Source organism: Mugil cephalus, chromosome 17, assembly GCF_022458985.1.
Source record: "Mugil cephalus isolate CIBA_MC_2020 chromosome 17, CIBA_Mcephalus_1.1, whole genome shotgun sequence".
NCBI lineage: Eukaryota > Metazoa > Chordata > Actinopteri > Mugiliformes > Mugilidae > Mugil > Mugil cephalus.
In genome coordinates, this window is record NC_061786.1 from 20,076,186 (window position 1) to 20,102,597 (window position 26,412).

Sequence of the window (26,412 nt, forward strand, 5' to 3'; positions counted from 1 at the left end):
GCTGATGACGAAACGTTGGCCCCTGTAAAAGGCCAGAAGTTTATCAGCATTAAGTTACATTCCTCGCATAGCTTTAGAGCCGACTGAGCCGCAGTGTGGCATGTTCAGAGGTTACAAAACCAACACAGCAACAAAAGAAAACAAAAGGAAAACCTATTGGTTAACAAAGTTGTCAAGCCTGTTATGCTGATGATTAGTAAATGTATTCATCATGTCTCTCTGTCGGTCAGACACGAACTGTCTCTCTGCTTTTTATCCAGAACTATCTTAAACTCAATCTTCTTTATGACCCGTGAGTTTTTCTTTTTTTTTTTTTTTACAACAAGGCTTCATTCATCAACCTGTCAAGGTCACTCATAAACGCTCCGACACATTTGTGAGGATATTCTGCCTCCCTGTGGCTGCTGCTCCCTGTGAACTCACACAGCTCTTCTCCTTTATTATTCTAATGCACTTCTACCACAGTGGATTTACATGTTGCTGTATCATGGCAGGAGACGTACAGATGGATTAACGCTGCCTCCACTGATCATAGTATCATTACTACGATTATTATCTATTAGTATTTTATAAACATTAATGAGGCTAAAAGCTTCAGTTCTATTTATTTTTGTTCCTTCCTTTCTACTTCTACTTTTACTTCTTTTATTTATTATTTTTCTTCCTACTTCCTCCTGATCCTCCTTCATTCCTTTCTTCTACATCATTTTCTTCTTATTCTTCCTCCTTTCTTATTATTTTTTCTTCTTCCTCCTCTTTCTTCTTCTTCACTCAAACAATACTGCTGTTTTTATATGAACCCAATAACTCCTGGCTTCTTTACTTCTCTCTCTGGTTTCATACATTAAAGGACCAAATGTAAGTATTTTTTATTTTTTGCTTTTTAAATTCCAACTCTAATTTATTTTTTATTTTTTTATAGGTCTGTTTTTAACAGAAGTCATTTGGATCTGATCTCTGAGGACGGTGAATGTCTGATATTTAGAAGAACTTACATCTTGAATTGTCTGTGAAGATTGTAGATCATTAAGAGTTTATCTAATAACAAAGCTTAAACGAAGGCAACTGGACTTGTTTGAGTTTCTCTGAGGTGTTTCACAACTTGTCCAGGAAGTTTCATTCAGTGTCATTCACACCTTTTGTCCGGAGAGTTTCTGGTCATCATTAAGTGTTTCAAGAAAAAAGAAGAAACCACCCAGGTTTATCTATTGAGCCGGCCTCCTGAAAAGAAATAAGATTTGTTCATTGCTGGTTCACTGGATCGGACCGTACTTGGCTCCTCCTTGGCTGCAGATAACGTCTCTGATTCACCTCCTCTCCTTCCCTGTGCCACTTATGAAAGATGCCAACACATATTTAGCCCTTTAGTCATAGTCTCTCACATCCTCCTGCTTGCCCATTTTTTTCTACTTCTACTTCCTGCTTTCTTGCATTTGCTGCATATTACATTAGAATTAGGAAAATCCAACATCACCAGATAATCGGTGATTACTTCCTTCACCCATCATAATCTTATGGCTGACCTATGTATGTGCTGCATGTTTGAGTTTACCTACTTCCTTCTGCTGCTATTTTCTCCTCCTCTTATTATTATTATTATTAATAATAAAAAAAAACTGTTCTACTAGATTTGATGTCATCTGCCACCTTGTGGAATTATGCATGTGCTGCAGTCAGTGGCTTTTTGACTGCCTTGTCCAAAATGTCTGCTTTCAAAGACGAATTTCTATTTTATTTTATTTCTTTTTCACATTATGACATCCTAAAGTATGAATCAATTCATTTCATATTAGTGGATTTATTTATTTATTTTTAGATATTTGTTTTTTCCATGAAACCTAATGTTGCAGAGGGAGGTCCATCTGGAAATTTTTGTTTTGTCATTGCCAGTTTTAATCAAAATAATAAAATAACTGGTTAAATCATAACTTGTATAATATATATTTTAAGTTCTTCTCTGAATTGGCAGAGGATTTTTTTTTTAGCCCATCTTTGTCTGAGCCAGGACAGAAAGTTGAGACAGAAAAAATAAATCCAACCAAACCAACAGAAAGGTTTGAAATGTTCCAAATACAAAGAACTTTTTATTTTGTTTTAAAGGTCTTATAATCACTTCAATAAATAAAATGGGGGATTTTCTGAGTTTCTCTAAAGCTTTTAGATACAAGCAAGATCGTTATTGTTGTTGTATGAATGAAGTTAAATTGAATCCTACATAACCGGCATTTAAAGCAAACCACTGAACATTTACTTGTGAGTTTATATCCAGATTTGCAGAACAAAAAGACACAGTCTTCGCTCCTCTTTGCATCTATGCTGTGATCAAAATGACGTCCGAGACCAAACCATTTATTTTATGTACATTAATGTCTTTGTTACCACGTTTTAATTTTTCAAACGACATATAGAGTACTTTACACAAATAAAACAAGCCATTATCTGCTTCAGATATTTACATAAAACTTTTATAGAGACAGAAAGGAAAACATTCTTTGGGTCTGACCATGCAAAACAATAAATAATCTTCCTGACGGTGCTTTGCATGGTGCTTCTTTTCATGACTGCTATCCATTAGCATTAATTAAAAAAAAAAAAAAAAAAAAAAGACAGTAAAAGAAGCTGAGACTTTAGTTGGCTATACAGAACGCTGCCCTGGTCCACGCGGTCATCGGTGGACGAGCAGAGACGCCGACTCAGGTGCAGATCAACACATTTGCTACAGAACAGCGTGGACTCTTTCTTTTTCTTTTTTTTTTTTTAAAGAAAATCCTCACCATTGCACCGTTGCAATTTCACGCCAACTGTGGACCAGGACAGATAACAGAAAAGGAAAAGTGAAATGTGCAACAGTTGGTTTTTTGTTTTGTTTTGTTTTTTCAGTGAAAAGCTTAGATTAAGAACTGCAGCATCCTTTGAAGGATGGAGCACTGTACACAGACGCCCTCAGACGCTCGACGGAGGCCTCGAAACGTTTCCAGCGACGCTCTCGTCCCCGAAAATGAGCAGGAGCTTGAAGCCGACATCACAAATGTACAGTTCTGACTCCTTCCATCCCTCAGCGAGGCGGCAGACAGAGTGCAACCAGGATCCAGTGTCCCCCCCCCCCCATCCAGCGGTGGCTCAGGTGATGACTTGCGGCTCCCAGGACTGGCTGGCAATCTGGGGGCGACACTGCGAGATGACCGGGGGTCCTGCCGGGGTCTGGCTGTCCAGGCAGAGTCCGCTCACCATGTGCTGCAGAGCCGTGCCTTTAGGCTTCCACTTCTACAGAATAATAAAAAATAAATAAAAAAGACATAAAATCACCAGTTAATCTCTGGCTGTCTCTGCTGGTGCAGACGTCCCCACGCGCTCCGTGGTTCGTATTACTCACGAACGAGCACAGGAGGTTCATGCTAGTTGTGAGTAATGGACTGAGTCAGACCTGGATTACAGCGAGCACGTGAATGACAGCACTCAGAGTGGAAAAAGCAGAGTACGGCCACAGCTGCAGGGAACAGCACCCAACAAACCACCGGAGGAGAAACGCCTTGAGCCAAAGGGGCCAGGGGACATATTTTAATCTTAAACACACTCACTACACTGGTGAAAACAAATGCATATAACAGAGCTGCATTAATCTTTATGAAGGTGGTGGTGTTCAGCATTTATTTAAAATAACAGGAGATCTTTTTATTCACCTTTTTGACAATTAATAAACTCCTCATGTTTTTCTGAGTCGCTCCTAAAGCATCAAGGAGTGTCATTGTTATGGGGTGGGTGGTGCCTGGTCTGGTGGGTGCTACAAGTTACATCCACATGGATGAATGTCAGGCCCAAAAGTTTCCCAGCAGAACACTGAATTGTCACAAGATGGTCAATATATAGTAAATATATATATTTACTTCTCCTGTCAGTGGTTTTAACGTTGTGGCGGATCGGTTTTTGTTCACGCATGTAGCTAATAAACTGGCAAGATAGCAGCAACAATACAGCTAATACAACTTACTGATTGAAAAAGAAATGTATAATAATATTTAATATAATTTTCAAGTCTTATTATTTACATGTTTTTCTTGTGTTTTTCAGCACCCAAAAAAGTTTGTGAGTAAAGTCAACTCATAAAAGTAAGCTGACATCATCTGCAAAAGTAAATTGACTTTACTTAAAAGACTACTCTCTAGTTTGATCTGCAGGATAAAATGAAGCAAATGTTACATAACTTTTTTTAAAGTAGATGGAGCTCCATGTTTCTGTCAGTGTAGTTACAATAATAAACGCAATTACTTTGACTGAAGGCAACAGCTTGGACAAATCAGCTCATTAACAAACTGCAATTTCACATGTTTATCTGGAAATAAATGATGTGTAAACGTGTTGTATTTCTTTCCTATAGTTTCTCTCATATCATCAACCCTCCCAGGAATCCGTCACAGGGTGCTCAAAAAAAAGGGGGTGAATTCAGACATGTAGATTATCTTAAGTAGCCCGTCTGACTGCAGCCTTCAAGCGCGTCTTTCGTCCTTCATAAATCTCAGGCTGTTTTCCACGGAAAAAAAAAAAAAAAAAAAAAAATCCCCAAGAGTCTAGACTCCCGTGCGTCAAAGCGCCACAGCGGGTTCGACGAGAAACCCGAGACTAAAAGCAAAGCCAGTGCAAAATCACCTGCTACACGAGGAGTGTTTTCCTCATCGGCTCACTCATTAAGCTGTTAGAGACGAAGTTAAGATGAGAGAGTGCCACGCTCAGGTTTCTGGATGGATGGAGGGGCGTAGGATGATCTTAAAATCCCAGAGAGAGTGCATGTGTGCCTCATACCCAAGGAATGTCAATAAAAAATAACATAATTTGCAAAGAAACGTTGCCAACAACAACATTCCTTCATATTTAAATGCTTTTTTTAAACACGCAGCCGCAGCCTCATTGCTGAAAATAAATATTTCAGTCCTCTGTATCCAACAAATACAAAGGCTGGAGTAATTTTTCCCTTTCTAAGGGATTAAAAACTCAGGACAAAGAGACCAAACGTCTCCCACAGCAATAACTGATTGCTTGTTGATGGGCAGGCTCCCAAAGACCTCTTAAAGGATTGCAATGGGCCCGCTGAGAGATGAGAGGAAGGCCTGGCGAGAGTCCTGCACACCGCACACACATGGTCTGAGTTAATAGCTCCCTCCTCGATGTCATAAATCCACCATGCGGCCAACTCGGGCCTCTCGTGGGACTCTTAGTATTCAACATCCACAAAAGAGGGGGGGGGGGGGGGGCGAGGAAGGAACAGGGTGGGGGACTGAAGTTATTGGAGCGCTTGTTCTGCCGCGTCCATAAAGTCAAACTGGCCGGATCTGAATCGGAGGCAATAAGATGAGTCTGAGCCTCCTGGCATCGTCGGGCAGACGGGCTGCTGAGCATCTGGCACCACCTCTCGTTTCCCAAACGTTTCATCTCTGAGCAGGGAGACGTGTCGGCAAGAAGAAGTCACCACTGATAGAGCAACGTTTAAACTAGCAATGGGACAGCTGGGATCGGGTCCGGTCCCTCCCACGACCCTCCAGAGGACAAGCGCTTAGAGAATATGAATGAATCCTTGTATAGTGACAATAAATAATAAATAATATTCTCTATCTCTAAAGTTGTCGCTCTGATCTGCTCATTTCTTATCCCGTCCATCCCGGTGACTCAGCCTCCTTTCTTTTAGACACAGCCACTGTCCCCAAACCATACATCACAGCAGGTTTCACTAAACCTTAATATAATAAATAATAATCGGAGTAAAAAAAATTTAAAAAAAAGCTTCATGTAACCACTTCAGTTGGAATAAACTGAATTTCCATATTGGGGTTTGATAAAGCATCATCTTAAATTGGTAAATTTTGCAAAACTCTTGATTTGATTGTTTCTGTCTGACTGGAATAAAACATTTCTGAGCATGTTTGATGTACGTAGAGGGAGCAAAGATGTTGGAAAGATGAACGTAGTAAGAACTGATGTTGACTGTGAGGCTCCATCTCGGTTGGTCTTTTTCTATTGAATCAGTTCTAAAAAGTCTCCCTACAGCAGGTGAAACCCTTTGTTCAGAGCCCAGAGGTTAAGGTGGAATATCCTGCTCTGGTCCATCCTGAGAACTTGATGTGCGCTGAAAGGTTAAGTCTCACCTGTCTGGGCTCTTTTGCGCTGCAGGGCTCCATCTTGACCTTCGACCCTGCCGTGAAGGCAGAAATAGCCAGGCAGAGGTCCTGCTGTCGGATCAGCGGCTCGATCAGCTCCCATTTCTGGAAAGACACAAGAGAAACATCTCAACTGAATTAATAAGAAAACACAACATTTAGGTTCAGCTGCTTCAAATAATAAAAAAAAAGCTGCAGAGTAATAAATGCCACGTCCAGGGGGGGGAGTCAGAATGTGACTGATGCAGTGTTTTAAATTAAGATTTGGCACAAGGCTGTTTTTCATGGGCTAACTGATGGCATGTTGATCAGCTCCGTCGCCTAGCAACAGAGACAGATGTTTTTATTTGTGTCAGACTGGAGGGACCGTCTTTTTAGAGATCAGAGATGATCAGGTTATTACTCAGATAAATCACAGAGCAGATGTTAATGATGCAAAACGCACTTGGACATAATAATAATAATAATCATAAATACACAGCACACTGACGTGCATTTTTTTTTTAGCATTATTTACCAAAACGATCTGTCAAATATCAGTTCAAATTAAGAATCTTTTATGATATACATCAATCAGCCATAACATTATGACCTAATACTGTGTAAGTCTCCTTTGTGCCTCAAAAACAGTTGTGACGCTTCAGTGAACGGACATGGACTTTCTTTCTGAGGGTGTCCTGTGGTGTCTGGTAACAGGATGCTGTTAGTGGGGGTGTTTGAGAGGGGGGATCATCCCACAGATACTTGATGAGTTTAGGCTCTAGGTGGGTGCTACATGTCCACATGATGAATACCAGGTCCTAAAGTTTCCCGGCAGAACATTAAATCGTCACAAGATGTTATTCAGTTCTCCTGTCAGTGGTCATAATGTTGTGGCGGATCAGTGTAAGGCTGTCTGTTTTTGTTGATTATGTGGTTGTTGGGCATCAGTTTCAAGTAGCAGCTTAAAGTGAAGAGTTTTGTCCAGGATCCGTCTATAACCTAAGGCGTCGGCGTGTGTGCAGCGACACGTTTACAGCGACCCTCCGTCTCCTGACCTGTGACTGCGGCCTGTTGCCCCCGATGCCCCTGCACTCTGCCAGGCCGAGGCCGTCGCTCCCGCGGGTCTCCAGGCACAAACCGCCCTGCCTCAGCACGCTGGACACCGCTTCCTGCTCCGGGACCCTGAGGGACAACCACAGACAGAGAGGAACCAAAAAGAAAAAAACGGGTCTTTATTACAACCAACGAGGAACAGCTGGACGGGGACTGTAACTGTAACTGTGGCACGAAGCAAAGCGCCTCAGTACGACATTGCTCCTATAAGAGGGTACGGTGACGATTAAAGGGGCGATGGATGTTTGGAGCAGACGCAGCTGGAGAGGCAGAGTGTAGCTTGAGAACAAAAAGCTCGTGGGACGCACTCAGAGGTTCTCATCCAGATCTGTTATATTTAGAACGAGAGGGCCATGACACCTCGAGGGGTTTCAAAACTGAACTTATTATACTCTTATCTGGTGCTCCATAACAGACAGCTCAAAATAAATATTAGGAGGAATAAAGTCAGCCCTATATTGTAGGATAATTTGCACATTAGCTGTATATCTTCTCTAAAAAACACTTATTTGTTGCCCCTCTTGCTGCTGCTGCTGCTGCTGATGGGATGTTCTTACTCTCGCCTGCTAAACAGGAACTTTAAAGTGGGATATATTCAGTGAAATGGCACCAGCTGAACATCGTCACACCTCAGCTCAGGATAGACGTTCTCCATGTACCAGCGGAAAGGTTTGCAGTTCAACTTCCGCCGCAGCGTCAGGCGGTCGGTGATGCTGCAGGAGGGAAAGACAGAGGGAGGAAATGAAACAGAAGAAGAATCAGATCAGAAGAATCAGGTGAGAGCTAAACCTCATCTGATTTTAAAACTGTTACGTTGTTACCATAAAGGGACAAAAGTTTGATTCATTTCTTTTAACCCTTTATATGTCAGTGTTTGTGAAGGCATAAATTTTTTTGAAAAAAAAAAACACAAAAATTGAAATATTTTAAATAATCTGAATGTCAGTGATTAGTAGCAAATCTGATTGTGATGATTGTAATAACAAAAATTGTTATGTTGTTACCATCCTCTTCAAAAATACCCTAAAAATAGCAAGTTAATATTTTTTCTACTTTTCTTTTTTTTCCATAAATCTTTTAATCCACTTCAGAACTAATCACAAATACTTAAAGTTTGATTAATTTCTTTTAACCCTTTATATGCCAGTGTTTGTGGTGGCATCAAATTTAAATACAAAGTGTATTTTACTTGATTAATTAGCAGCAACATTGATTCTAACATTTTGTCCCTTAATGGTAACAACGTAACAGCTCAGGCTGCACAGTGTAAAAATGAGCAGATCTTTAATAAGAACGGATCTTTAATAAAAATGAGTTGCAGTCCTCAGTGTCTCTATAGAAACTCTTTTGAGACAAACATTAACACAAAGCTCATCAGGCTAAAACATGAATAACTTCAACACATGAGGAGAGGCTGAATCTTCCACCTGTTCCTGTGTCTATGTGGTGCACGGACAGATGTAATGTGTAATAGACAAACCTGCCAAAGGCTTTGCCCTGAGCCGACGGCCTCGCAGAATAGTAGTACTGCTTATACTCATCCATCCAGACTTCAGCAGCCCGCCGGGTGTTCCTGCACGGACACAGACACGGTAAAGACACAACGTTCCTGCAGTCGACTAGAAAGATGACATCACAGCTCCTCTCTGCACCTTCATCAGCAACGTAATGATGCCTTGAGACTTTATTTTATTTTCAACAAGTGGAGACGGGTTAGTTATCTAACAGATACCTCCATGTTATTAATGTTACTGCACATTATCCTTCCTTTGTATATAACATAATATATATTTACCTCTGACACTATTTCTTGTACATAAGTTCATATGTACAATTTTTTGTTTATACTATTTTATTTTATCAGATTTTATAATTATTTATTTTTTATGTATTAATTAGTATTTATTCATAATTTATTTATTTGTAATTATTTTATTTTATTTATTTTTTAATTATTATTTAATTATTTCATTTCATTTTACTTTTTTAAATTACCTATCTTAACCTATTTTTCTTTTTTTACTTTAGAGTGTAGAACAACGTCTGTTTAAGTCTAAGTTTGCTTCAGAAGGCTCTGAGAGCTCCATGTTGCAGAATACTGGTTTTTAGTTTCAAGAGTTGATAAATGAAGAGGGACAAAAGAAGAGTAAGAATTATCACCTTGCTTTTATTTCGTCCAGCTCCGTCCAGCCTCATATAACATGGATTTCAATCAGTGTTTTCTGGAGCATTATGGCGTCAAAGTGACATTTGACATTTGTGTGAAATCATGTCATGATCAGAGCACAAACTCTTGAGTTCTGTGCGGCTGCACTGACCCTTCTTTTGATAAATTAATCCTGGCCTCTTCAGTCCGAGTGGATGTTTGTGCCATGTTTGAACAATTCATCCATTAAAGTTTCCTGAGACATCAATCACTAGAACAAAAACAGGAGGTAAATGTGACACTGACTCTGGACCATCTGCTTTTAATCAGATCATCCCAGAGTCCAAGAGAAAGTTTGGGCCAAACTTGAACAAACTCCATCCTGAAATCATGGCTCCGATATCGATCAGGTTCAGAAAAAACAGGACGGACGTGAGGTCACAGTGACTCTCTGACCCGATCAACGTGATCCAGACCCCAGAACTCTTATCCCTTCACCCTTCATCCAACATATTCCACCAAAGAGCAATTAATCAGTTATACACCACGGCCGAGCCACAGGTAACGGACTTTACCTTCCTATCGTGAACAAACTGAGTTTATGAACAAACAAACGTTACTTTGGTGTAGTTATTGACGTGAACGAGTAACCAATAGCAACAGCCAATACAGCAACACTCCATAAAACGGCCTGTGATTGGTGGAACACTACTACAGTCACGCTCAGATTTTTGCCTTTAAACACAGTCAGGAGGAGGCACAGAAGTCAACTGTCTCTTTCATAACTCTTGAATTAAAATATGCTAACCGGCTATTATCGAATTTGGACAAAATTTTGCCCAAAAAACTTACATATCCTGCCTTTAAGCACTTGGTTTTGTTTGCACAAGAGCTGGACTCGGCACATTTTTGGTCACTCTGGCTACATCTTGTTTGCATAGAGACATTTAGGTTTGGGAGATAAGTTTTTCTTTTGAGATTTAATTTTTAGCTAAAAAAGGACTAAATGTTTAGTTTAGAGCGACGTAGCAACATGTGTAATACCATGTGTCACTGTGGGAGGAGATAATACATGTAATAAACCTAATAACCACTTCTACTATTGTCAATCATTACACATTAAACCTTAACTAAAAAGCCAGTTCCACCTGGTTGAGCCCAAAGTGAAATTCCTTCAAGGCGTGGTCCCTGATACTGATCATGAAGATGCTTTTTTTTTTTTTTTGAAATGTGTGAAAAGTCTAGCCGGCGGGGGAAAACAGAAACTTTGCAGTGAACTGCGGTGAATCATGTGACAGTTAAAGACTGTGAGGCTGAACGCAGGATTAACCTTCTTGGCAGTCCGTAAATGCCATTTCAGGGTAATAACTATGCGCAGGCAGACAGATCAACCCACTCACTTGATGTAGGTTAGAGCGTTGCCCTCTGGGAAGTCGTACGGGTGACGCTTTCTGAACACGTGACCCACGCGGCTGCAGGGGAGAATCTCCAGACTTCCTCCGCACATCCACACCCGGAAAGAAAGCTCTGCGGGGACGGACAGGCAAACGAGAATGTGAGTCCGGGCACGTCACCGAGGAGCTGACTGTCAACGTGCATCCGTGCGTGTTATTCAGCCCGATGTGCGTCCGGCCCCGGGCATGTTCACCTGATGCGTTTTCACGCAGCAGCAGATGAGCTGTAAATCAGTGTTATGGAAGCTCTCGCAGCGAATCATTTAACTCGCTGCTGACTTGCAAATTCCAAGGACGTGTTTGGCATAACGCGAGCGTGAGGCTGTTGAACCTCTGCAGCATCCGAAAGAGCCACGCATAAATACATAGAATGAAGACATTTCCAGATTTGACTCCAGAGGAACGATATTTATTTATCCTGAGTAGAAAGTGCACTGTTGTTCTCATTAAGCTGAGGTCAAACCCATTATCCCGGTATCGATTGGTTCTTTATTTTCCCTTTTACTCGGGAGGGTGAAGCTAAAGAGCTAAAAGAATCTTTTTCAAAATGCAGCACACGTGCAAAACCCGTCTAGCAACGTTTAGGTCATTTACAAAACGCCAAAATAGAACAATATCATGAATCACTGAGTTCTAATAAATTAGGAATTTGAGAGTTTACGTCTGGGCCAACGTGGCCGAGTGAAGCCTGGTTTTCTAAACTATTTAAAGACTAATTTGGACGAAGGATGATTAATGCAGAGTTAGAAATCTCACCGAAGTTCTCCCCTCCCCAGATGTCCATGTGGATGTCGTACTGGCCCAGGTGGTTGAACCAGCTCTTGTCCATGACGAAGATCCCACCAGCGATGACGGGAGTCCTGCAGAGCGCGGGAGGGATGGGGGTTAATTAGGTTTACAGTGATTTATTCACACTCTCATTTCAAATCAACTAAAAAGGAACTTTTCTTTGCAGGAAAAAAAATAAAAATTAAGAATTTCTAACAACAGATCAAATAATCAATTAATTAAATCCTGTAAAGTCTGAACCGCATATTTAAGTGTTTTGTAATATTGACGTTTTCTCTCCACAGAAAAGGGTCGTTTACAGTTTTACAGTTTTTCATTTCTTGGAAAAAAAGATTTGCTGATGACTCATCCAGCACTAAGGGGCGTGTACTTAAGGTTTGTTCCTTTTGTACTTAATTTCCGAGTTCAGAGTTGGAATTTTCAACTGGAAGTTGGAGTTTCTACTCAGAAAGTCGTAGAATCATCACTAATTACCCCTGAGTTGAGTCACCAAGATGTCCGCCCTGTGTGTAAACACTAATTAGAAGCTCCTGCAATATTTCGTTTATTAGCACTTCTGACTAGTTTTTGTTGCATTAAATTGGTCGTACAAACAGTATTTTTCCACATACATGTGTTGAAAAGTTTTATATGGAAACTACAAGCTCATGTCCCGCTAACAAAGGCTAAAACAATAGCCTGGTAAAACCAAAACAGAGCCAAACACCATCGTGGCAAACTGGGGTGTATTTTTTTCTACATTTACGATTATATTTTTTATTAATTTTAGCCTTGTATGGTCTTATAGATTTCATCACTGTAAATAATTCTTAGTTCAAGTTATCTGGTGCGTTTACAATTTCTGTAACATAAATAACCTGAATTTAGTTTGACATTATTGCAAAAAACTTTACTTTCACTCAAAAAATGTAAATACTGAACACAGTAAGTTGTAATCGGACAAGGCGCTTTCATGGATACGGCCATTTAGTTTCGAATTCTGCCCTCCAAGGTAAATGAAACGCACCATTATTCTGTATCTAAACTATCTCAAAATTATATGCCCCTCCCCTCGCTATGCAGTACTGTATCTACAGAGGTGGGGCAGGACGAGGGGGCGGAGCCTGATGAAGCCACTGGATCCAACCAATCAGAGCAGTTTTTAGGAGGAAGCTGTTTTTAGAGGAAACACGTAAATATGCAGATACATACAGCACCCCAGCTTTAATTTATTACCTGTTCATGTCTTATTGTCTCAGTTATGAAATACTTTGATTCTGTTCTACTAAAACTGATGCACGTTAACGAGGTTCCCGTTTTAGAGGAGGAGAACGAAGTAAAGGTGTAAACGTACCTAATCGCCTGCGTGGGGTCGCTTCTCGCCATTTTCTGCTCGATGGGAATCTGCTCCCATTTGAAGTGAAGGCTCCAGTCAAATCCTGACAAAAGAAGGAATCAAGAGAGAAGTAATTAAAGTAAAATTCACAACCTCGATGCCCAAGTATCAGTTCTAAAGAAAACATCTAGATATGAGACTTTGGCTAAACCAAAGCTACATGATCTCATACCAGTCGTATGTTAGATGCCTTGTTTCTTCACACATGTATCGTATTCCAGGCTGGCTTTAATTAAATTCTGAATTTCTGCTCTCAGTATTGAATTCTGGCAGGAATTGTGACGTTACGCAACAGGGGTTTTCCCTTCCTGCAGCTGTGCGTTGTTAGTTATTACTGTGCACGAGTTGCGTGTCCTGACCTCCTCTCAAATCAGCTGACGCAGCCAAGTAGGCAAAGTTGTCCAGGCTGATGACGTCAATGATGGGGCTGACCACTCGCGTGTGATCCTGCATGGGAAGACGACAGAACGGCAGATTATTAGGACGCTGAGGGAAACACTGGACGGCATCTGAGGACATGGAAAGCAACCAGAATCTGAAGTACAGTTGTAGTAAATCATGTTACTCTGCAGGGGGCGGTAACAGTAGGGTTAAAAAAAAAGCCAAAAAACTCCAAATAAGCAGAAAAAGTTTGTCATGAAAACATGTTTTACTGTCAGTGTGAACTCAGTTGCTGTTTTTGATATTTACAATATTAATAAAAATGCATTAGCATAAAGCTGAAAACTAGCCACCATGCTAACGCTGACATATTTACACTTTTTAAACGTTTAATCACATAAAGTAAAGTAAGTAAAGTATTTGACCATTCCAGAACTTTAGTGAGAGTAATAAAAAAACTAAAAACTAAAAAAATATTAAAAATATCCCTGTGATTTTAACCTAATTATCACGGGTCTAATTAAAAATATCAGATTTAAAGATTTCCATGCGTCGTCCTTTCACTCTTCATAGCACAAATAGTTCATCTGGTAAAATATCCTGAGTTCACCAGAACAGCTTCAAAGGTTCGAAATACTAAATTTTATATTCATCTCTGAAAAAGTTTGAAAAATGAGCTGTCGGCATTTTATGTTGACAACAAAGCTTCGTCAGAATCGCCTGTTGGAACCTAAACTTACAGCTCCTTTACAAAACTAACAGAAAAAAAAAAAGTGCAGAAAATGTTCAACGGTGCATATTGTATTCGTATCCAACACTGTTTTTGAAATGCAAATTAGACTTTTATGTAAAAACTAAATACATAAAAGAATTGAATGACACTGTAAAAATAACACTGACTAATTTAAATCTGTTAAAGTTTAGTCGTTTACACATATATTTATTTTGGCTTGTTTATGCAAAAGATTAAGTAGGCATTTTGCAATATTAAGCTTTCCCTTATCCCTTTATTAAAATATGTTGGATTCATGTTAAGGGGGAATTAAAAAAAATCTATATAAAAAATGCCTAATCAACCAAAGATTTTGCGACCTCCTTACAGTACCTCTGCAGACCACCTATTGGAGACCTATCATTTAAAAATATAAATAAATATTAAACATTAGAGCGAGGGGTGGTGAACTAGTCCCCTAATAAAGACTAAAGGTTAAACAGTTAATCTTATATATTTCACAAAGGGTTTAGTTATTGGTCGTTTTGGAACTGGGACACATTTACGTAAGAAGAAACACGTCCTGCTCCAAAAAGCAACCATGATGTAAACAGAAGAGCCCGTTGATTGCAGATATGTGCGTCCATGCCAACACCACTGCTGTTTGCCCATAAAGCATCTGTGTGTGTGTGTGTTTGTGTAGTGGAAACAGCTTAGTGTCAGGACCGTCCAAACCAACTGTTTCCAATTAGAGCCCCGTCCCCGTCCCCGTCTCCGTCTCTGCTCCGAGATCAAACCTGCTGTGAACTTTGAGTTCAATGCACCAAAAGAGTGCGGGGGAAGTGTGAAATGCCAATCTGCCACAGAGCAATTTGGAAAGTGATGGTCTCAACAGCTTAATGCGACAGACATTTATTGGGCTTTTAATGGGCGTCTGTGATTCGGTAATGAACAAAGAGGCTGCGCTCCCAAAAATGGATGTCACTGATGATGTCTCAATATCTCTACCCCTCTCTTCCTCTTTTGTTTCTTCTCTCTTCTTTACTGCGCTGTCAGAGTGATGTGTTTTCCATCTGCTTTTAATGTCATGGAGAAAGTAATTTAAAGTTACTTCAAAGTCCATGTGAGAAGTGGAATAAAAATGAGAGAGGAAACAAATTGAACTGAGATCTGCAGAGAGGAACACAAATCTTAGCCCTCCGTCATTAGGAGCATATTTTGTGTGCGTGCGCCACAGTTTCGCGGGTTCCTCTTGCCATTTTGATGTGTTGTTGATGTGATTTTTTTGCCTCATCGTCCAGAAATGCCACACGGGTCTCTGAGTAAGAGCCTGACAGGAGGACACACTGTCCTGAGGAGACGAAGCTAAGGATCAGGAGCCAGACCTAAATCATGTTTTCAGCTGCACGTAATCCTTCATTTTACTTTGTTTGTGAATGTAATTTAATGCTAATGCTGAGACCACTCAAGTGCAAAAAAGCTGCAGACTCCATTCCCCGTAGAACTCTGTGTTAAAGTGTCCAACTTTACAACAGAAATAAAAACTATGGCTAATTTCATCATTGAAAGCAAGTGTGCAGGTGTTTTTTTTTTAATTTAAATCAACTAAATCTGAATTATATCAAACGTAACACTTAAAGCTTGGGTCTTCCAACATATTTTAGTAAAGGGATGAATGACGTTATCTTTCAGTCACCACTTTATTCAGTGATACAGGAGCTGTCTCAACACTAGACCTGTCAATCTCATCAGTAAGGCCCCGCCCCTATCGCTGCTGAGCCAATCACAAGGCTGCATATTACACGCTGACTCTGCCAGACTCAGCGTGAACATTACGAACATTACGCAATATTTATATCAGGTATGTTTACAGTAATTAGCCACCCTACTGTTGCACATGCTTGAAATAAAATTAAAAAAAGAACATTTGGACCTGTGTATTATTTCAATATCTTAATATTGAATGCAAAATTATAATAATAATGTATATTTATCAATAGCACGAGGCTGAGTTCAACATAGAACACAGACCTGAGGGTAGGTAGGGAGTTACAGGTGTAATTTTGGGGGGGGGGGGGGGGGGGGGGGGGGTTGTCCATCTTTATATGTATTGACAAAATTAAACTCTCCATCAGTGTTTCTGAGCCACTTGAATGTCTCCATGAAAAACTATAAGTCCAGTTACAGACTGAGAACCTTCATAAACATCTTTAAATGTAGTTAATATCACTGTTGTGATTCGTTTTGTTTCAATTTTCAGTCTGTTACACAAACAGGTTCCAACCTGAGGACAGTTCTCAAGACAAACTCAAAGTTTGCTGAAGAAGAAGAAGAAGAAGAAGAAGAAGTAGTAGTTGTAGTAGTTGTAGTAGTAGTAGTAGTAGTAGTAGTAGTAGTCCAGTCTGGATTATTGTACTTCTTCGAGGATTAAAAAGTACTCAAGGTCAAAAGCAGAGAGTAGAGAGTAAATCGCAATTGTTCTTCACGATCAAAAGATTTAAATAAATGATGCCATCTGAGACGTCACCTACATCTAGAGTGGAAACCATCTGTCGAAAGAGACTGTGCAACATCAGCGCAGGGAAACTAATGAATTATCAGCGAGCGCAGCAGTAAGAGGCTGTAATGAAGGCTGGATGAGTCACAGCCGCCCAGAGCCAGAGATGAGTGTATGGAAACACAAACACAATGTGCTTGTGAATAAAACATTGAAAGGCTTTGAGTTTTGTGTCATGCACAGTGTTTCAGATCAGCCAAACACAAAAAGTCCTCTTATTTTAAATGAACTCTTTCTCTACACTTTCCTCTTTTTATGGGTAATTAAAGAATTCTAATTTATCAAGTCTGGGCGAGAGGACTATGGAGACGAGGAGAAGATGGTTAGCTTAGCTTAGCTTAGCATAAAAACTACAAACAGCTAGTTTAGCTTGTATATGACGATATATCATGGTATATATATATTTTTTGTTCACCACATTTTCTACTGATTTAGAGAGGATTTAATGGACTATTTTACTGTGGTGATGAGTAAATATTGTAGATTAATCCCACACTAGTAGTAAAACAGGTTTGCATGGCCATGTGTTAGCACTGTAAGCTGATGTGGAAATCTGTGGGGAGATTTAAAGCTCGGAAATAAAAATTCTTTTTGAATTTTATCAAGATGAAATGAAGAAACAGGGACGATTTCATGTATTTTTACATATTAATTCACATTTAAACTGCTGTATCTGTAATGTCAATAGCAGCACAACCGGCTACTGTAATAACTGTAGTATGTGCGCAACATATTTTTTTTCTCATTCATAAAAAGCTAAAAGTCGTCTTAATTTTCCATCACACTTTCTTTTTTTACCTCCTCAAACAGCTTAGCTTCACATTTTGCACCAAAACTCTTGACAATTAAGTGACTCCTCTAATTAAATGGCACTCTTACACAAGATGTTTTCAGACACTTTGACCGAACCAGAGAGGCACTCGAAGCTAAAAGAGCCGACGATAAGAGCCCGGTGTTTGGGAGTGGAGTGAAGAAATTGGGGCGCGTTGAGGGCGTCTCTATCAGGTTTAGTGGGAGCACACGGAGGCGATTACCGAAGAGAAATGAGAAGTGAAGCCGCTCCTGCTGACTGCTGGGGTCAGCGGGAAGGTTAGCGATGGGGGTTGGCAGAGGATTTAAGGAGCAGCAGTGCTGATTAGAGCCCAGTCACAGGTCGGTAATGTTTGAGGTCATCAAACAGTCTATTAATCATTACGTCCAGACGGATTTAAATCAGATTTAGAGGGGCGGCGTAAACCACTGATAATCTATCCAATAGAAAAATATCCATTAAAACATAATGCTTCACTTAATTACCTTAAATAAAGACAAAAACAAAATAACAAAAAGGTTATAATCTGATGAATGTTTCTTTCTATCTGATTATTTTATTTATAGCAGTTTTAGAGCAGATTTTAGTTCGTGTTGAGAAAACAAATCAAAACTTCTTGTGTCTTAGCAGCTTCACACGTTGATCCCTGCAGGTGCTTTTGTACCTCTAATTATTGATCGTATTCACATTCTGTGCACGCTTCCCCCCCCCCGCGCGTCTCGTGTTGCAAAAAGCCGACAGGAACGTAAACAGAGAGGGAAACAGAGAGACTCGCGGCCAAAACGACACGGAAATTAATAAAGAGACACGCAAACGAAAAAAAAGAAGAGAGGCAGCGTTCACATTGTCGTTTTTAAACCACTAAAGTGACAAACACTCAGGAGCCTGGAGCAAGAATAAACACTGTCACATACCACTGTAGTAACTCTGCAAACCTAACATCATATTGTACGTTATGCACAAATAAAAAGAATAAAAAAACAAGCTGTTTAACAGATAAGGGAGTGTAGGTGGTAATGATGAAGGTGGTCAAACAGGCTCCGTCTGCACAGGTGGCGATTTTATGTGACGGAAAACCCTGATGTGTTCTCCCAGGAAAACACACAGCTGATAGTTCGGGGCCCAAAAGCAGCTCGAAACTTTTCCAAAAAACCGACGCCACAGATGCTGCTAATGCTGGCGGAGAATAAATGCAGCCGATTGTAATTATAGCCAATGGGGAATAAATTTAGACTCACGGGGACAAGTGGAAAACAGATTGGTTGAGGAAAATGACACCATCCCCGTTTCCAGCAGTGGCAGGAGCGTTACAGCTGGTGGAGCGTGACTCAAATCTTAAACCCGAGTGTTTATTTAATAATATGAAGTGCCAACGTATTACATCACAGCCAATAAAATATAAAAAGCAGCAAAAATCCCCTCAAGTCTACAGGAACAAAAAAAAAAAAAAAAAAAAAAACGTCCACCTCCAGATGAGTGTGTGCTGCGTGTATTAAATGTCTAATTGGAGAGTGTGAATGACGGCAGAGTGTGAGGTTTGTACCTCCTTGACTCGCTGGATCATCGGCTGCAGCCAGTCGGTGTTGACTTCGCAGTGACTGTCCAAGAAGGTCAAGATGGCGGCGGACGCCATGTTGGCTCCTCGCACACGGGACCGGATCAGACCTGAGGGAAACGCAGTCAAAGCTCGGTCAAACATCGAGTAGATTTTTTTTCTTTTACGATTGATTTTAAGATTTCAGTGTAGGCAGTCCCAGACACTGCCTGTTTTTAAATCCCTTTTATGATAAAACTCATTTTCACTCTCTATTTCTAATTTAGTATTTTTTATATAAATATACATATTTTATCTCTTGTATTGTACCTGTATATACATCCTTTCATCACTTTTACTTACTTTTGTTTAGTTGTTGACAATCACCAGACTGTAGTTAGTTAGTTAGTTAAACCTGGTACATTCTTTCATGTTCCCTTAATATATTATTGTCATTCTTATCTTATTTTATTTTTTATGTAACCTGTATTTGACATCCAAATTTTCCCTTTAAAATCAATCAAATTTTATCGCATTTTTTTTTTGTATCAAATTATATCGTGACATGCTGTATTGTATCGTATTTTATCATATTATATTGGTTTTATTATACTGTTTTTTTTTTAATCTTATCGTATCACATTGCATCGCATTTTATTGTTTTGTATCAGGTTTTATCGTATCATATTTGATATTTTATCGTATCGTATCGGGTTTTATGATATTATATCGTATCGTATTATCGTAGTTATCGTAACAAAGTGTATATTTTGCTGGAAGGACTCTTACTTTTTATCAAAGTTACTGTACTAAATTGAATCTGTGCTGTTTACTGTTGACTGTATTTTGTTATGTATGAATCCTCTGGCACAGAATGTTCTTGAGGATTAGTAAAGGTCGTGTCTTGTCTTGTCTTAATAGTGTTTGTAACTGAACGATGACTGATTGATGACTTGTCCTCTACACATCTGATCAGACATTTTTTTCATTTAATTTCTTCCTTTAAACAGGTGTGAACACGTTGTTTCAGGTATGGATCGCAGGTATAGAGGAGGCGGAGGGAAAGACGGCAGCAGTAAAGCTTCTCCAGGTGGTAACACTCAGATCTGCTGAGGCGACTGTTGACAGAAAACTCTCTCCGCTTCTTCAGCTAGATATTGCAACAGATTCATCACAGCTGAGAATCAAACGAGAGAGGGAGGACGTGTTTACAAGAGATTATTATTAAAGGCCACGATGCCGTCAAACTCAATTTAAACTGCGTTCAAAAGCAGAGCAACACATATCTCTGGTGTTTGCTCCGAAACAATCGGGGTTCTTGTTCTCACTAAATGTTTTTATTTTGGGGAAATGAATCATCTGTGTTTCTGGGATATTTACATTCGCCCTGAGCCGGCTAAGCTTCTACAGAACAAAACAGCCTTTAGGAAGGAAACCGATTAATTGGATTATTCTGAAGTAGACGCCAGAGCGTGTCTCGGTTTGTGCCCTAGCAACCACTTTAAAGGGCCTCGTTGAAAAGTGTTTATTTGGAGCTGAGAGTTTAACTCTCTTTTAAAAAAAACAGATCAGCTTAAAACACAGATTTAGAGCAAGCGGCGGAGAGGCGACAACAGATCTGAAGTGTGTCTACAATCACAGTAATTTGGATTTAGAGCAGGGATCTGTGGAGGAGGTTAACTGCCTTCCCGTTTTCTGCAACATCTACAGTTAATTAAGCAGATGTAGCACATCCACTCCAGTGTTTTGCTCCAAAATCAAAGATAAAAACAACAACAACTGCTGGTTCTATATATTTTATATGAAATAAGTGACCAATGCTGCATCTGTGTTGCTTAGAAACAAGTAATTATTCTCTATTTTAACACAAATTAATTTGAGATGCAGTTGATAACGAGGCTGATAACCTGGATACGGCACAAAGCAACAACAGATATGTGGGAGCCTGGCTCATCATTGCTTACTGCAGTTCGATAGTTCAAGCACAATGTTGTTTACACACACACAAAAAGGCACAAAAAGGCTTATTGATTAGCAGCAGCGCAGAAGAACGCGCACAATGCTGCGATGGAGGAGACGAGGAGGATATGTGCTCGAATCAGACACTTCCACCTCTCGTTAAAGCCCCGGTACAACAGCAGAGAGATTGGTTCAAATCCAACAAAACTTCATCATTTAAAAAAAACCTCTGAATTCATGGAATCAGGACAAATTTTCATCTTTATAATTAACTAAAAAACAGTGTTTGTTGGCACCAGCTGAAGGTTTTGAAGCTCCAGTCGTCGCTATCGTGTTAGTGCCTGACTCTGCCTAAAGCTCGGTTTATGCCTAAAGCTCGGTTTATGTCTTGGTTTATGCTCTTGCAACAGGTTCAACGTGGAGCCTATGACACAGGCGGCTACGCTGGTTAATGGCGTCTACACTGTGACCTGGTGTGCTGGCATCGTTCTGTAATTGTGCAGATAAATTTAGCTGTGTGGAGTTTCTCTGTGTTGAGATGAAGATGTGTGACCACAAATGCTAGGGGATGGGTGGTGATAACATAATGGCATCGGTGCTAACGGTAGTAAGTAAAAGCAACGCAGATTTCAGTGCTTCATTTCGGTGCCAGTTAATTTTTAATTAGCGCTCGTTTAGCTCTATTGCTGTGCCGACACTACACGTGATGTTGTGTCAGTTTTTTAGCTGCAGGGATAAAATAAAAAAGTTTGACTGGACTTCATCTCAAAAGACGTAGACTGGGCAAAGGCACATAGCATTTTTTTTAAAAGCTGAGAGATCTTTGATAGCCAGGCTGCTGCTGTTAGCAGAGTTAGCAGTAGTTCATCTTTTTCCAGAAAAACTGTTTAAATTTGTAAGTTGTGTTTGAAATACTTAAAATTTGAAGGTTCACTGAAAGTACTTGTTCTGTGTTGCTGCTGGTTTTGACACACTGTTGTTTTAATTATGATAATTATGACTTTGTTGTGAATTTTACTTTATATCAGTTACTTTATTTCTTAGTCTTTAATCTTTATGTATATTATTTAAATGAATATTCCGTTCAACTTGCGCGTCACAAAATGCCTTAAAAGTAAAAAGGTGCTGTTTTTACACAAAGTTTGTATGTTTTCCTTTCTTTAACAACTGGTACCGTTTCAGAAACACCGTCAGTGAAAGTGGCAGCACCTTTATTTTTTGACCAGCTTTAATTATGTGTACCGTTGTCATAAGGAAGAAATCAGGCTTTAAACACGTTTATTTGAGCCGTGATAAATGGAGGTCTATGGGGACTGACTCGCCTTCATAGCCACCCTCAGGTGGCCATTTGAGGAACTGCAGCTTTTGATTCTTTTCTATAAATGTCTTTAAATGAAAGTCACTATCTTATAACAATATGAAAGTCATTGAATTTATAATATTACGAACTCCGTGTCTGACGTTACAACGTTTAACTGGAGTAAGAATGTCGCACAGGTATTAAAGAACATACACGCATTTACACCTTACTGCCACAGAGGGCGTCAAAGAAGGCTATTAAATGTGATCAGTATTCGCCAACATGAACATTAACGCGGTGTTTGTGACCATAGAGGCATTTAATAACTCAGAACTCGAACTATTTCCTCTTAGTGGAAATATCTGAGTCTTGGATGCTCCTCCAAGGCGCCAGCTTGTTTGTTGTTTAGTGCTGAGAGAATCATGTGCAGCTGCTTTAACCTTTAATACTTGCAGCTGGAGGGTGACAGTTGCTGGCTCTAAAACCTAAACAATAAGCTCAAGGACACTAAAACGTTCCTGGTGCTGCTTGTTTGCTGCAGGGTGCATTTAATGCTCCAGTACTCGATGACCTCTGGCAGCCGTTGGACACATTAAAGGAGAGAAAGTCGATGACGCCTGAAGGTGTGACACCATTAAGAGTTAAAATCAATCCAGTCGCAAGGGGACAGGGACTATTTGATTAAATCTCTCAATGCCGTATTTTGTGATGTAAGACTTAAAACTTTTAATCATTTTTAAGCTAGACATGTGCACAAAGTTGGTCTCCTAAATCCAACAAGCTTATGTTTGTCTGCATGAGGTTGTTCAGTGCAAATAAAATCTTCAGTCTGCAGCGAGACTGGAGGCAACATGGAGGAAGAATTTGATTCTCGTTCCAAACTAATCAGTAACGGTCTTTTGAGTGTCCTTTCGTGTCAGAGGAATCTGATTCAGCAAATAAATGAATTCAGCACAGACACCTGGGTGTGATGGTTCAAATGGTGAACGAGGAGGCAGCACTTAAAAGGACACAAATATACATTTAATTAACTTAGATACTGGCGTTACCTCACATCTAGGACCAAAAGGTTGAACAGGCGTAACATTATGACCACCTTTCTTTGCTTAAATAGTTCAATGAATTGAACTGTTACGGTTCATTATTACAACTTCATCCTCTTCTTTTCAGAGACTCAGTTTTGTATTACTTCTAGAGGTTTGTTACTTTGGAATTCATACTCTGATTTAGCAAAAACATCAGCTTCATTAATGAACTTTAAATCCAGGCTGAAGTCCTTTTTAATACAGCAGGACTACGCACAATAGCTTAGACTAACTTTGTCATTTTGTATATGGCTCAGGAGAATGTAATAAAATTACAGATAAAATAAGATAAAAATTACAATATAACGTGCAGCAGCAGCGATGTAGATGTATCATAGTGCAAAAGAAATGTTTAAAAATGTGCAAAATGACAGTAAAAAAGAAAGTATGTTAAGTTATGTACATGTACAGTGTGAAGATGAGTCCAGTTAAGAGTCAAACAGTAGCCTCCTTTTACACATGACGAGTTATATTAAGGTATTTTAGTTTTTTGATGGGGGAGGTACCTTGAATTAGCCCAGTTGGTTTTTTTTGTTTCTTCTTCTACATTATTGTCCCTGTATTATGGCGCAAATAAATAAATTACAATAAATGGTAATTGCCTCTGTTTGTCTTGAGAGGCCACTGTTGAAGAGCCGTCACTCTGTTTTATTGTTTCAATGTTTTATTGCTCATTTATTTCTAATCTCAATAGGACTTATTATTAGCAAATAAAATGTTAAACGGTCTGTCTCATCTTTGTGTCTAGACTGATTAGAAAGCACACAACATACTGCGTCCTTCAAGCCTCTCGTTGCTGCTGCCTCCCCCCTCCCTCCTTGACTCCCCCGTTCCTCGACTCACCCTCTCGCCTTGCGTTCCTCAGGCATCTCACTTTGGGGATCTGAGCGAGCAGCTGGCAGTCGTCAGCTGGAAGAGGAGAGCAGAGGCGATGGTGTGTTATGGTACAAGAGGAACACTCACAGAGAGGAAAACATCTCCTCATCGCCCTCGTCAAACCCGTCACAATTCCACAAACACCATTTACTGCACATAAACACGCATAAACACAAGGACGCACACTCCATCTCACTGCAACAGTCAAAAAAAATAACAAAAATAAAAAAATGAGCGGCTCAGGCAAAAACAATAGATGAATGAATTAAAAATTTTCCATAAACAAACCCATTCCCATCATCGCTTGTTGCTGCACAAGTTGTTACAAACAGGTACACACACACACACCCTGGAGAGGATTAGCGTTAGCATCAGAGAGTGAGTGTGATCTTTTTTTTTTCTTTTTTTTTTGCAGAGGGATTGTGGGGTAGATCAAGCAGACCTGTTCCCCTCCCGGCAGCGCTGACAGAAACAAGCATGACAACACGTAATCCTCTCTGATTAAATTTGCTGTGTGTACAAAACGGTTTCACCGGGTTGGGAGAATGAGATTTGAGTGTGTTAGCGTGGCTTCAGAGGAGGAGGAGGAGGAGGAGGAGGAGGAGGACAGCTGGTGTGTGTGGGTGAAAACCTCCAAACATATGCGACAATGTTTACGGAGGAGACTCTAAACGACGAAGAAGTCATGGATCACGCCCACTGAGCAGATGTTGGCGTTTCTCTTTGTACACACTTCCTGTTTTACTTGGTGAAGACATGGTACTCCTACGTGTTTCGCCACAGTTTTTCTGTGTTGGATTTACATGAGTTTCGACTATCCTGCCTTTTGACTGCGGCGCATTTTGATTTTGAAATTTCGTTTTTTGTAACCTGGGTGGCCGTTCTCTAAGCAGCAAACTCTATGATGTGAACGAAATGCATTCTGGGAGCAAGTCCACATAAGTCACCACCAGATGCAGCCTCGATAAAAATGTATAGGGCCACATCTGGGCAGATGAGACGAGAGATGATGAGATGAGATGAGATATGATGAGACGAGAGATGATATGATGAGGTGAGATATGATGAGATGAGATATGATGAGGTGAGATATGATGAGATGAGATGAGATGAGATGAGATGAGATGAGATGAGATGAGATGAGATGAGATGAGAGATGATATGATGAGGTGAGATATGATGAGATGAGATATGATGAGATGAGATGAGATATGATGAGATGAGAGATGATAAGATGAGGTGAGATATGATGAGATGAGATATGATGTGATGTGATGTGATGTGATGTGATGTGATGTGATGTGATGTGATGTGATGAGATGAGATGAGATGAGATGTGACGAGATGTGACGTGATGTGACGTGATGTGATGTGATGTGATGAGATGAGATGAGATGAGATGAGATGAGAGATGATGAGATGAGAGATGATATGATGAGGTGAGATATGATGAGATGAGATATGATGAGATGAGATGAGATGAGAGATGATGAGATGAGAGATGATATGAGGAGGTGAGATATGATGAGATGAGATATGATGAGATGAGATGAGATGAGATGAGATGAAACGAGCTGAGATATGATGAGATGAGATGAGATGAGATGAGATGAGATGAGATGAGATGAGATGAGATGAGATGAGATGAGATGATCAATTATTCATCCCACAGTGTGGAAATACGCAGCCTCGCAGCAGTAGCAACTAATAAAACGATGTCAAGTGGGGGACGAGTATTAGTCTCATAATCTAATGCATGACAAAAATCCAAAGTCGGAGTTTAATGGACGTAATTTAGGCTAAAACTTGTGTGCTAGAACTCAGAATTAATCTTCACTGGAGCGCATTCTTGTCTCGACAGTTACTGGGAGTCACATGCACTCGCGGTTAAGATCGCTGTCCTCGGCTGAAGGCGGTGTCCTCATGATTAAGGCAAGCCTTAACAGGATTAAAGCCCAGCCCGACATCCTGCACCACCTCCTCCACCTGGCCGGGCCCGCCAGGTCACGTAAAGCAAACAATCGGCTCACATTCTCACTGCATCAGCTGACTGCACATGTCTGAACTCCCCCTGCACTTTGGCCACAGGAGCCCTTACTTAACTGTATTTATCTAATTACCACTTACGTTAAAATCAGTGCAGATTCGGGCTGATTAAATCGGGTTTAAACATAGCTCCGGGGTGCAACTCT

General features: G+C 40.1%; 1 protein-coding gene across 1 annotated transcript in view; it reads right to left on the reverse strand.

The window, feature by feature from the left end:
• Nucleotides 1-2,051: 2,051 nt before the first annotated feature.
• The window catches only part of galnt16 (UDP-N-acetyl-alpha-D-galactosamine:polypeptide N-acetylgalactosaminyltransferase 16), a 38,006-nt gene continuing 13,645 nt past the window's right edge, over nucleotides 2,052-26,412 (reverse strand). Inside the window, exons 5-15 of the mRNA XM_047611630.1 lie at nucleotides 24,188-24,253; nucleotides 19,010-19,131; nucleotides 13,365-13,452; nucleotides 12,964-13,048; nucleotides 11,598-11,701; nucleotides 10,788-10,914; nucleotides 8,722-8,814; nucleotides 7,871-7,954; nucleotides 7,184-7,310; nucleotides 6,135-6,251; nucleotides 2,052-3,264 (exon numbers count right to left, since the gene is read on the reverse strand). Of these exons, the coding sequence (XP_047467586.1) occupies nucleotides 3,121-3,264; nucleotides 6,135-6,251; nucleotides 7,184-7,310; nucleotides 7,871-7,954; nucleotides 8,722-8,814; nucleotides 10,788-10,914; nucleotides 11,598-11,701; nucleotides 12,964-13,048; nucleotides 13,365-13,452; nucleotides 19,010-19,131; nucleotides 24,188-24,253 (1,157 nt within the window). The 3' untranslated portion in view covers nucleotides 2,052-3,120. The remainder of the gene's footprint in view (nucleotides 3,265-6,134; nucleotides 6,252-7,183; nucleotides 7,311-7,870; nucleotides 7,955-8,721; nucleotides 8,815-10,787; nucleotides 10,915-11,597; nucleotides 11,702-12,963; nucleotides 13,049-13,364; nucleotides 13,453-19,009; nucleotides 19,132-24,187; nucleotides 24,254-26,412) is intronic.